The sequence below is a fragment of the Salvelinus sp. IW2-2015 genome, unplaced genomic scaffold, assembly GCF_002910315.2.
Source record: "Salvelinus sp. IW2-2015 unplaced genomic scaffold, ASM291031v2 Un_scaffold2324, whole genome shotgun sequence".
Lineage (NCBI taxonomy): Eukaryota > Metazoa > Chordata > Actinopteri > Salmoniformes > Salmonidae > Salvelinus > Salvelinus sp. IW2-2015.
In genome coordinates this window covers 100,858-114,421 of record NW_019943649.1, presented here as the reverse complement: position 1 = coordinate 114,421, position 13,564 = coordinate 100,858, and the positions used below count along the sequence as shown (strand labels likewise).

The following is a 13,564-nucleotide window of genomic DNA, read 5'->3' as shown; positions in this document are numbered from 1 at the left end:
AGGGTTCAGGACCACTCAGGACACACTTCTCCCCACTGTTTAAATAGGGTTAAGGACACTCAGGGCAACACTTCTCCCCACTGTTTAATAGTTTTAAGCCCACTCAGGGCACACTTCTCCCCACTGTTTAAATAGGGTTAGGGACCACTCAGGCCCAACACTTCCTCCCCACTGTTAAATAGGGTTAAGACCACTCAGGGCCACACTTCTCCCCACTTGTTTAATAGGGTAGGACCACTCAGGGCCACACTTCTCCCCACTGTTTTAAATTAGGGTTAGGGCACTGCAGGGCACCACTTCTCCCCACTGTTTAAATAGGTTAGGACCACTCCAGGGAAGCACATTCTCCCCACTGTTTAAATAGGGTAGACCACTCAGGACACACTTCTCCCCACTGTTTAATAGGGTTAGCGGACCACTCAGGCACACTTCTCCCCCGTTTAAATAGGGTTAGGACCACTCAGGGACACACTTCTCCCCACTGTTTAAATAGGGGTTTAGGGACCACTCAGGGGCCACACTTCTCCCCACTGTTTTAAATAGGGTTTAGACCACTCAGGGCACACTTCTCCCCACTGTTTAAATAGGGTTAGGACCCACTCAGGGCACCACTTCTCCCACTGTTTAAATAGGTTGAGGACCACTCAGGACACCACTTCTCCCCACTGTTTTAAATAAGGGTAGGGTTAGGACCACTCAGGGCACACTTTCCCCACGGTTTAAATTAGGGTTAGACACTTCAGGACACCACTTCTCCCCACTGGTTAAATAGGTTAGGCACTCAGGGCACACTTTCTCCCCACTGTTTAAATGGGTTAGGACCACTCAGGGCACAACTTCGCCCCACTGTTAAAATAGGGTTAGGGACCACTCAGGACACCACTTCTCCCCAAACTGTTAAATAGGGTTAGGACCACTCAGGGCACACTTTCTCCCCACTGTTTATGGTTAGGCGCCACTCAGGGCACACTTCTCCCACTGTTTAAATAGGGTTAGGGTTAGGACCATCAGGGGCACACTTCTCCCCACTGTTAAATAGGTATTAGGGCCCACTCAGGACACCACTTCTCCCCACTGTTTAAATATAGGGTTAGGACCCACCAGGACCACTCTCCCCACTGTTAAATAGGGTTTTAGGACCACTACGGACACACTTCTCCCCACTGTTTAAATAGGGTTTAGGGACCACTCAGGACCACAACTTTCTCCCCACTGTTTAAATAGGTTATGGGGCCACTCAGGCCACACTTCTCCCCCACTGGTTTTAAATAGTTAGAACCACTCAGACACACTTCTCCCCCACTGTTTTAAATAGGGTTAGGGCCACTCAGGGCACACTTCTCCCACTGTTTAAATAGGGTAGGACCACTCAGCCACCACTTCTCCCCACTGTTTAAATAGGGTTAGGACCACTCAGGGACACCACTTCTCCCCACTGTAAATTAGGGTTTAGGACCACTCAGGACAACACTTCTCCCCCACGTTTAAATAGGGTTAGGGCCCACTCAGGACACACTTCTCCCCACTGTTTAAATTAGGGTTTAGGACCACTCAGGGCCACACTTCTCCCCACTGTTTTAAATAGGGTTAGGGGCCACTCAGGGCACACTTCTCTCCACTGTTTTTAAATGGGTAGGACCACTCAGACACACTCTCCCCACTGTTTAAAATAGGGTTAGGGCCACTCAGGTGCACAACTTTCTCTCCAACTGTTTAAATAGGGTTTAGGGCCACTCAGGGGCACACTTCTCCCCACTGTTTAAGATAGGGTTTAGGGTTAGGACCACTCAGGGGCACCACTTCTCCCCACTGTTTTAAATAGGGTGCAGGACCACTCAGGACCACCACTCTCCCCACTGTTTAAATAGGGTTAGGGACCACTCAGGGCACACTTCTCCCCACTGTTTAAAATTAGGTTTTAGGACCAACTCAGACACCCACTTCTCCCCACTGTTTAAATAGGGTTAGGACCACTCAGGGACACACTTCTCCCCACTGTTTAAATAGGTTAGGACCACTGCAGGGACACACTGTCTCCCCACTGTTTAAATAGGGTTTAGGGTTAGGATCCACTCAGGCACCACTCTCCCCACTGTTTAAATAGGTTAGACCACTCAGGAACACACTTCTCCCCACTGTTTAAATTAGGGTTAGGACCACTCAGGGCACACTTCTCCCCACTGTTTAAATAGGGTTAGGACCACTCAGGACACACTTCTCCCCCCACTGTTTTAAATAGGGTTAGGACCACTCGGACAGCACTTCTCCCCCACTGTTAAATAGGGTTAGGTTTAGGACCACTCAGGGACACACTTTCTCCCCCGACTGGTAAATAGGGTTAAGGGACCACTTCAGGACACACTTCTCCCCACTGTTTAAATAGGGTTAGGACCACTCAGGACCACACTTCTCCCCCACTGTTTAAAATAGGAAGGAAAAGATAATAAGCTGCTGTTTGACTAGGTCCTCAGTCTGAGTGAGGTTCTGAAGTGCCTTAGTTGCAGTGTTCCCAAAACAGGTGGGAGTGGATGGGGCGAGGGGGCCGTGCTAGTTTGAGGGGGAGGGGCGTGTAGTGGGAGGGGAGGTGCGTGAGATAGGTGTCGGGGTGGCGTGTTGAGAGTGGTCCGGGGGCGTCGCGAGTGGAGTGGCGCGTGAGAAGTGGTCGGGCGAGAGGGCGGGCGAAGCGGTCGGGGAGAGGGCGGGGGAGGGGGGAAGGGAAATGGGGCGCGCGAGCGAGTGGAGGGGAAGCCAAGTGGTCGGGGGGAAGCGAGTGGTCGGGGGTGGGGGAAGCGAATGTGGTCGGGGGGGAAGCGATGTGTTCGGGGGGGAAGCGAGTGTCGGGGGGAATGGAGTGTCGGGGGGAAGCGAGTGGTCGGGGGAGGAAGCGAGGGTCGGGGAAGCGAGTGGTCGGAGGGGAGAAAGCGATGGTCGGGGGGGAACAGCGAGTGGTCGGGGGGAAAGCGATGTACCGGGGGGGAAGCGAGTGGTCGGGGGGGGGGAAGCGATGAGTGCGTCGGGGGGGAGGCGAGTGGTCGGGGAAGCGAGTGGTCGCGGGGGGGGAAGCGAGTGGTCGGGGGGGGAAAGCGAAGTGCGGGGGGGGGAAAGGCGAGTGGTCGGGGGGGGAAGCGAGTGTCGGGGGGGGGAAAGCGAGGTTGGTCGGGGGGAAGCGAAGTGTCGGGGGGGAAGCGAGTGTCGGGGGGAAAGCGAGTGGGCGGGGGGAAGCGAGTGGGTTCGGGGGAAGTGCGGGGAGGAAGCGTGGTACGGGGGGAAGCGATGTGGTCGGGGGGAAGGCGAAGTGGTCGGGGGGGAGCGAGTGGTCGGGGCGTGAGCGGGGGGAAGCGGAAGGGTCGGGGGGGAATGCAGTGGTCGGGGGGGAAGCCGACAGTGGTCGGGTCGGGGGGGGAAGCGAGGGTCGGGGGACAGGGCGGGGGAAGCGATGCGGGGGGGAGGAAGCGAGTGGTCGGGGGGAAGCGAGTTGGGAGGGGAAGCGAGTGGTCGGGGGAAGCCGAGTGGCGGGGGAAGCGAAGTGGTCGGGGGGAGGAGGGTCGGGGGGCAAGCGGTGGTTGGTCGGGGGGAGGGGCAAGCGAAGTGGCGGAATTGAGTTGGTGTGGTATGCTGAGTGTGTGATGTGGTGTGTGTAGTCGTGTGTAGTTGGTGTGTGTAGGTGTGTGTGGATGTGTGTAGGTGTGTGTGGATGTGTGTAGGTGGTGTGGATGTGTGTAGGTGTTGTGAGGTGTGTAGTGTTGTGTGTGGATGTGTGTAGCTGTGTGTGATGGTGTTAGTGTGTGTGGATGTGTTAGGTGTTGTGGATGTGTGTGTAGGGTGGTAGTGTGTGTGATTATATGTTGTAGCTGTGTGTGATATATGTGTGTAAGTGGTGTGGATACAGCGTGCGTAGATAGATAAAGTAAAAGGAATCCCCACAGGACCAAGCCATCCTTCTATGCCACCCAGATCCTCAACCCATCTTGTCATGAGAGGTGTTGGTATTTCCTCCCCTGGTCAGACAACCAGACTATCACCAAGACGCTCGTTTCCCCTATCTAACCCCACAGCATGAGCCCCTCCCTATCTGCTGCCTCCGACAGGAAATCATGACTCCTGTAAGACTATCCTCCTAGTCAAATCCCAGGGGAGGGAAGTCCAACAGAACGCAGTCGTTACATGACCAATAACACCAAGTCGTTACATGACCAATAAACCAGTCGTTACATGACCAATAACACCAGTCGTTACATGACCAACTAGCACCAGTCTTACATGACCAATAGCAACAGTCGTTACATGACCAATAACCACCAGCCGTTACATGACCAATAACACCAGTCGTTACATGACCAATTACACCAGCCGTTACATGACGCAAAACACCAGCCGTAATGACCAATAACCACCAGCCGTCTACAGACCAATAACACCAGTCGTTACATGAGCAATAAACACCAGTCGTTACATGACCAATACACCAGCGTTACATTGACCAATAACACCATCGCTACATGACCAATAACACCAGTCGTTACATGACCAATTAGCACCAGCTCGTTACATGACCAATAGCACCAGTCGTTACATGACCAATAACACCAGCCGTTACATGACCAAAACAACAGCCGTTACATGACCAAAACACCAGTCGTTACATGACCAATAACACCAGTCGTTTACATGACCAATAACACCAAGCCGTTTACATGACCAATAACACCAAGTCGTTACATCATGACAATAACACCAGCGTTACATGACCAATAGCACCAGTCGTTACATGACCAATAGCACCAGTCGTTACATGACCAATAGCACCATCCGTTACATGACCAATTAACAACAGCGTTACCATGACCAATAACACCAGTCGTTAATGACCAATAACACCAGTCGTTACATGACCAATAACCACAGCCGTTACGATGACCAATAACACCAGTCGTTACATGGACCAATAACACCAGTCGTTACATGACCAATAACACCAGTCGTTTACATGACCAATAACACCAGTCCTTACATGACAATAACCACCAGCTTACATTGACCCAATAACACCAGCCGTTACATGACCAATAACACATCGTTACATGACCAATTAACACCAGTCGTTACATGACCAATAACACCAGTCGTTACATGACAATAACACCAGCCGTTACAGACCAATAACACAGCCGTTACATGACAATAACACAGTTTATTACATGACCAATAAACCAGTATTACATGACCAATAATTATTCATACTACACCAGTTATTACATGACCAATAACACCAGTTATTTACCATGGACCAATAACACCAGTTATTACATGACCAATAACACCAGTTTTACATTGACCAATGAACACCAGCGTTACATGACCAATTAACACCAGTTATTAACATGACCAATAACACCAGCCGTACATGACCAATAACACCGATCGTTTACATGACCAATAACACCAGTCGTTACATGACCAATAACACCAGTTATTACATGACCAATAACACCAGCCGTTACATGACCAATAACACCAGTTATTACATGACCAATAACACCAGCCTTACTTGACAATAACACCAGTTTACTGACCAATAACAAACCAGCGTTACATGACCAATAACAACCAGTCGTGACATGACCATAACACCAGTCGTTACATGACAATAACACCAGCCGTTACATGACCAATAACACCAGTGTTACATGACAATAACAACCAGTCGTTAACCATACACCGTTACATGACAAAACACCAGTCGTACATGGACCAATAACACAGTTATTACATGACCAATTAACCACCAGTTATTAATTACATGACCAATAACACCAGTTATTACATGACCAATAACACCAGTCGTTACATGACCAATAACACCAGTACTATGCACATGACCAATAAACACCAGTCGTTACATGACCAATAACACCAGTTATTACATGACCAAAACACCAGCGTTACATGACCAATAACACCAGTTTTTACATGACCAATAACAGCAGTCTTACATGGACCAATAACACCAGTTATTACATGACCAATAAACACCACCGTTACATGACCAAAACACCAGTTATTACATGACCAATGTAACAACCAGCCGTTACATGACAATAACACCAGTTATTACATGACCAATAACACCAGTTATTACATGACCAATAACACCAGTTATTACATGACCAATAACACCAGTTATTACATGACCAATAACATTGCAATAAAGCACATCTCTGCTTTTATACAGATGTCTTCTTTGACCATTATTTCTTTCACATTTATTCTAATAAAAATATTTGATCAAACACTTTCTCCTGCAGGTGAAAGCTAATGATGTCAGTGTAGAACCCTTCAGGCCTTCCAGCAGGGTGAGGCTCTGAGCTGTTATCCACAGTATCAGGCTGTCTCAGTGGGGTTCAGGGCTGGGGTTGGAAGACATGGGGGCTGGGACTGAGCTGTTATCCCCAGTATCAGGCTGTCTCAGTGGGGTTCAGGGCTGGAAGACATATCAGTGGGCTGGGACTGAGCTGTTATCCCCAGTAGCAGGCTGTCTCAGTGGGGTTCAGAGCTGGGGGTTGGAAGACATATCAGTGGGCTGGGACTGAGCTGTTATCCCCAGTAGCAGGCTGTCTCAGTGGGGTTCAGAGGTGGGCTGAGCAGGGCTGGGGGCTGGGGTTGGAAGACATGGGGGCTGGGACTCTGAGCTGTTAAAATGATTTATTTAAAGATATTTTATGAATGTGAATATTTGCAGCTACTTTTTAAGTGAATACCGAAGTCAACTTGTGCAACACGTTACGAGACAAAGACGGTTGTGTTCTTCATTTCACAATGTTTCATTTTGAATCTTACTGGTAGTTCCCATACATGTGGTGTTTGTTCACAAGCACAACGACGAGAGACCAGAGCCTTGTGAGTCAAATAAAAAGGTTCCGTTTGATTTTTAAACCTAAAAAGTAACGTTGTGCAGCAAGTGCCAGCTGATCTAGTTACAGGAGGGAATGCACAACTAGATGTCTGCCAGCTAGATATCTGATAACTATTAACTGTCTAAAATGTCCTAAATGCTCTGCAGTTGTGCATTTGGTTTGCTAATTTAGTAACTAGTTCACTTCTTCCAAAATCAATTTGCTTGGTAACAGCAGAGAATTCCCTCCTGGATCAAGAGCCATGCTGTCTACTATTTGTTTCACAGCAAACTGTGAGTAGCACATTTTAGTTACTTGTATAACTTTATGTGCTGGGATGTCTGTCCTGCAAATACTTTAGGTCAGAGACTGTAGAAAATGTTCGCAATGCGCTTGTTAGCATTTAGTTAGCATTCTCTATGGGGTTTTACATGTACTTGTTAGCATTGCTAAACCTTCAGATTACAGCGTATCGGTGGGGTTTGAAAACAGCGCCCCTTCTGTTCAGTGCCAGTATTACTGAATATCCCGGTAAGGCACAAGGTCGGTATGACAAACGGTCCAAGACTACTAGGATGTGTACTAAAAACTACTGCCTCTTACCTGGTTCCTCCAAACAGGATGATACGATCTCCCACCAAGCAGCAGCACTGTCTCCTCCTGGGGCACGGACCTTTACCCTGAGGCTCCACCTTCTTCCATGAGAACGCCTCTGGAGGACACACACAGGTAAGAAAATATATTGAAACATTCACAATCGTAAACTAATGTTTATTCACCACACCATGGCATTTAAGAGGGAGGTGGGTCTGAAGAAACCATTAACAACCGTCTTTATATAGATGAGCTATATTCTAGAATAGGGTTTCCCAACTCGGTCTCCCCCGGCTGCACGTTTCGGTTTTTGCCCTATCACTACACAGCTGATTCAAATAACCTAAGCTTGATGATGAGGTAGTTATTTGAATCAGCGGTGACGTACTAAAATCCAAATGTAGAGCTCAGCATTCAACACCACAGTACCCTCCAAGCTCATCATTAAGCTGGAGAACCCGGGTCTCAACCCTGCCATGTGCAACTGGGTCCTGGACTTCCTGACGGGTCGCCCCCATGTGGTGAAGGTAGCAAACAACACCTCCACTTCGCTGATCCTCAACACTGGGGCTCCACAAGGGTGTGTGCTCAGCCCCCTCCTGTACTCCCTATTCACCCATGACTGCGTGGCCATGCACGCCTCCAACTCAATCATCAAGTTTGCAAACGACACTACAGTGGTAGGCTTGATTACCAACAACGACGACACGGCCTACAGGGAGGAGGTGAGGGCCCTCGGAGTGTGGTGTCAGGAAAATAACCTCACACTCAATGTCAACAAAACAAAGGAGATGATTGTGAGCTTCAGGAAACAGCAGAGGGAGCACCCCCTATCCACATCGACTGGAGAGCAGTGGAGAAGGTGGAATGTTTTAAGTTCCTCTGCGTACACATCACGGACAAACTGAAATGGTCCACCCACACAGACAGTGTGGTGAATAAAGCGCAAGTAGGCAGAAGAAATGTGTCTTGTCATCTAAAACCCTCACAAGCTTTTACAGATGCACAATCGAGAGCATCCTGTCGGGCTGTATCACCGCCTGGTACGGCAACTGCTCCGCCCACAACCGTAAGGCTCTCCAGAGGGTAGTGAGGTCTGCAGAACGCATCACCAGGGGCAAACTACCTGCCCTACAGGACACCTACACCACCCGATGTCACAGGAAGGCCAAAAATATAATCAAGGACAACAACCACCCGAGCCACTGCCTGTTCACCCCGCTATCATCCAGAAGGCGAGGTCAGTACAGGTGCATCAAAGCTGGGACCGAGAGAATGAAAAACAGCTTCTATCTCAAGGCCATCAGACTGTTAAACAGCCATCACTAACATTGAGTGGCTGCTGCCTACATACAGACTCAACTCCAGCCACTATAATAATGAAACATTTATGTAATAAATGTATCACTAGTCACTTTAAACAATGCCACTTAATATAATGTTTACATACCCTACATTACTGATCTCATATGTATATACTGTACTCTATACCATCTACTGCTTCTTGCCTATGCCGTTCTGTACCATCGCTCATCCATATATTTATATGTACATATTCTTAATCATTCCTTTACACTTGTGTATATAAGGTAGTTGTTGTGAAATTGTTAGATTACTTGTTAGATATTACTGCACGGTCAGAACTAGAAGCACAAGCATTTCACTACACTCGCATTAACATCTGCTAACCATGTGTATGTGACAAATAAAATTTGATTTGATTTTAAATGTATGGAACACAGTAGGATATCAACTAAATGTATAGAACACAGTAGGATATCAACTAAATGTATAGAACACAGTAGGATATCAACTAAATGTATGGAACACAAGTTTCAAGGATATCAACTAAATGTATAGAAACAGTAGGAATATAACTAAATGTATGGAACAGAAACAGTAGGATATCAACTAAATGTATAAACACAGTAGGAGTATCAACTAATGTATGGAACACAGTAGGTATCAACTAAGGATGAACAATGGTTCAACTAAATGTTGGAACACAGTCAGGATATCACTAAATGTATGGACACAGTAGGATATCAACTAAATGTATGGAACACAGTAGGATATCAACTAAATGTATGGAACACAGTAGGATATCAACTAAATGTATGGAACTTAACCGTCTGCTGGTAGATGGAAAGGCTTTCCCAAAAACTACAAAGTAGCCTACCAGGGTTCCCCCAGGATATATCTTCTGAGTACGGAGGGGGTCCGGAGGGGATTTTGCCCCCCTTTGGACTCAGATTTTTGAACACCTGTTCAGTAACTACCATTTCCTGCAATCTAGAGCAAAAAAATCCTTTAAATTATGATAAAAGAATTACAAAAGCCATTAACGTATTTTTACATAGTGGTGCAGCCAGGTCATATTGTTGTGGATATAGTAAACCAACAACATTGGATGTGCTAAGCGTGATTTTGAGAGCAAAAATCTGGGAAAACTCAACAGAAACCTAGAAAAACAAAAAGAGAAAATTGAATTTTGGGGGGAAAAAAGTAGTTGATTTTAAAGGGCTCTATAAAAGGCTACTCTGGCGGCAGGTAGCCTAGTGGTTAAGCGCATTGGGCCAGTAACCAAAAGGTCGCTGGTTTGAACCCTGAGCATATCTAGGGGAAAATCTGCCTTAGTGCCCTTGAGCAAGGCACCCTAATTGCTCCTGTAATTGTGTATTGTAATTTGCACTGTACCATGTATTAGACCTAGATATTGTGTGTAGTACAGATATGTAGGCTATGTGTGATGTTTTAAATGTATTTCAGTCCTTGACTAATGATGTTCTGTACTATGTATTATGTCATGTGGACCCAGGAAGAGGAGTTGATGCTTTTGCAGGGCTAAATGGGATCCTAATAAGGACCAATTACCATCTGCTAAATGGGATCCTAATAATGACCAATTACCATCTGCTAAATGAGATCCTAATAAGGACCAATTACCATCTGCTAAATGGGATTCTAATAAGGACCAATTAGCATCTGCTAAATGGGATTCTAATAAGGACCAATTACCATCTGCTAAATGGGATCCTAATAAGGACCAATTAGCATCTGCTAAATGGGATCCTAATAATGACCAAATCTGCTAAATGGTTGAAAAGGTCAAGGTAATAGGTAGGTGGCTGTGTTGTATCCCTATTTAGAAGTAGACAACCGCAGGTAGTTAATGTTACATAAACCTGATCTAGTCTCTACTGAACTCTTCAATTCATTCATCTGGTCCCTATATTTAGAACAGACAAAGAGGACGATAGGAGGGAGAGAGAGGTAACAGCCAGGAGGACAACATTAGTTTATTAATATAGAACTGTGTGCATCAGAAACAGTATAACCTATTTTTCTCTCTCTCTCCACTCTGTGTGGCAGATAGATGAGTGACTGTGTGGCTGCTTAGCATTCAATCATCCCTTATAAAACATCACCATGGACCCGCTATGGCAACAAGCTGTTCAGGCCTTTCAGCGCCATAGACCAAGGCCTGAACAGATAGAGGTTGTGCTGCCATCTAGTGGACAGATTTAGAACTGCAGGATTTGATGGCCCGAATGGCACCATATTCCCTATAGCGCACTAGAGGCCCTGGTCAAAAGCAGTGCACTATATAGGGCTGAGGGTATGATTTGGGACACATACCTCATACTGTCAGGCCCTGCCTGACCTACCAACCCCACACTAGCTCTCTGACTGTCCTACCAACCCAATAATTATAATTCTAGCCTAGATGTTAGACCATCACAAACCCACCCACCAAACTGTTAAAGAAAAATACTGTAATTTATGTTCATAATACTCTTGTAATAAATTATCATCATGAGACTCAAAAGATCACATTTCATCTGCAAATGGCTGTTGACATTTTTCATCATCAACCCAGACGATCACATCCTCATTGCCTGTCCTACCAACCCACAAGACTGTCCTACCAACCCCACACTAGCTCGTACGTATCCTACCAACCCCACACTAGCTCGTACGTATCCTACCAAACCTCAGAGCGTAGAATGGATGGAGATGTTTTTAGAACGGTTGATCACCTGGGTTGAACTTCCAGAGGTCGTTGAAGTGTCGGTCCAGACGAGCGTTGTAGCCCCCGAATATATACAGCTCCCCGTTGTAGGAAACTGGAGGAGAGAGACACAGGGAAATCAACATAACAAATATATACAGCTCCCCGTTGTCAGGAAACTGGGAGAGACGGAGAGAGCAGACACAGGGAAACAACATAAACAAAGTATATACACTCCCGTTGTAGGAAACTGGAGGAAAAGACACAGGAATCAGCATAACAAATATAATTACAGCTCCGCCGTTGTAGGAAACTGGGGAGAGAGACACAGGGAAATCAACATAACAAATATATAACAGCTCCCCGTTGTAGGAAAAACTGGAGGAGAGAACACAGGGGAAATCAACATAAACAAAATATATACAGCTCCCCGTTGTTCAGGAAACTGGAGGAGAGAGACACAGGGAAATCAAACATAAGCAAATATATAACAGCTCCCGTTGTAAGGAAACTGGAGACGAGAGACAACAGGAAATCAACATAAAACAAATATAACAGCTCCCCGTTGTAGGAAACGGAGGAGAGAGACACAGGAAATCAACATAACAAATATATAGCAGCTCCCCCGTTGTAGAAAACTGGAGGAAACAGACACAGGGGAAATCAAACATAACAAATATGTATACAGCTCCGCCGTTGGTAGGAAACTGGGAAGGAGAGAGACACAGGGAAATCAACATAAACCCAAATATATACAGCTGCCCTGTAGAGAACTGGAGGAGAGAGACACAGGGAAAATCAAAACATAACAAATATATAAGCAGCTCCCCGTTGTAGGAAACGGAGGAGAGAGACACAGGGAAATGCAAACATAAACAAATATATACAGGCTCCCCGTTGTAGAAAACTGGAGGAGAGAGACACAGGGAAATCAACTAACAATAACAGCTCACCCGTGTGTAGGAAACTGGAAGGAGAGAGACACAGGAAAATCAACATAACAAATATATACAGATCCTCCCCGTTTGGATGAACGAAGGGATCAAAATAAATCGTAGGAACGGAGAGAGAACACAGGAAATCATACATAACAAATATATACAGCTCCCCGTTGAGAAACTGGAGAGAGAGACAACAGGGAAATCAAACATAACAAATATATACAGCTTCCCCGTTGTAGTAAACTGGCCAGGAGAGCAGGACACAGGGAAATCAACATAACAAATATATACCAGGCTCCCCGTTGTAGACAACTGGAGGAGCGAGAGACACAGGAAATTCAACATAAACAAATATATACAGCTCTTGATGCTTTTCTTCCGAGCCGTATTAGATAGTGTAGAAACTGGAGGAGAGAGACACAGGAAAAAAAATAACACCTCTACAATATGGAAAACCCCCCAAAGAACACAAATAAACAATATACGCTCCCCGTTGTAGCGAAACTGGAGGAGAGAGACACAGGGAAATCAACATAACAAAATATAACACGCTCCCCGTTGTAGGAAACTGAGGAAAGCAGACCAGGGAAATCAACGATAACAAATACATATACAAGCTCCCCGTGTAAGGAAACTGGAGGAGAAGAGACACAGGGAAATCAACATAACAAATATAACAGCTCCCCGGTTGTAGGAAACTGCGAGGAGGAAGAGACACAGGGAAATCAACATATAACAAATATATACAGCTCCCCGTTGTAGGAAACTGGAGGAGAAAACACAGGGAAATCAACATAACAAATATATACAGCTCCCCGTTGAGGAAACTGGAGGAGAGAGACACAGGGAATCAACATCAACAAATATATACAGCTCCCCGTTGTTAGGAAACTGGAGGAGAGAGACACAGGGAAATCAACATAACAAAATATATACAGCTCCCCGTTGAGGAAACTGGAGGAGAGAGACACAGGGAAAATTCAACATAAACAAATATATACAGCTCCCCGTTTGTTTTTTTTTTATAGGGAAACTGTTAAGGAGACACAGAGCGGAAATCAACATAACAACATATACCAGCTCCTCCGTTCTAGGGAAACTGCGAGGAGAGCAGGCACAGGACG

At 46.2% G+C, this 13,564-nt stretch overlaps 2 protein-coding genes across 7 annotated transcripts in view; both read right to left on the bottom strand.

Annotated features, from left to right (window-relative positions):
* Positions 1-2,494: 2,494 nt before the first annotated feature.
* On the bottom strand, positions 2,495-3,937 carry LOC139025163 (uncharacterized). Its single transcript, XM_070440238.1, has 2 exons — positions 3,925-3,937; positions 2,495-3,615 (listed from the first exon to the last, which is right to left on the bottom strand). Exons 1-2 carry the CDS (start codon positions 3,935-3,937, stop codon positions 2,495-2,497), a joined length of 1,134 nt encoding a protein of 377 aa, XP_070296339.1.
* Positions 3,938-7,468: 3,531 nt separating this feature from the next.
* The window catches only part of klhdc3 (kelch domain containing 3), a 45,590-nt gene continuing 39,494 nt past the window's right edge, over positions 7,469-13,564 (bottom strand). For 5 of the 6 annotated variants that reach the window (XM_024140889.2, XM_024140892.2, XM_024140890.2 and 2 more), the window contains 2 exons: positions 11,528-11,614; positions 7,469-7,605 (listed from right to left, as the gene is read on the bottom strand). In XM_024140889.2, coding sequence (XP_023996657.2) covers positions 7,493-7,605; positions 11,528-11,614 — 200 coding nt within the window. In that variant the 3' untranslated portion in view covers positions 7,469-7,492. Of the gene's footprint in view, positions 7,606-11,527; positions 11,615-13,164; positions 13,207-13,564 lie in introns of those variants that run through there. The other variant, XM_070440239.1, reaches the window with a different exon arrangement.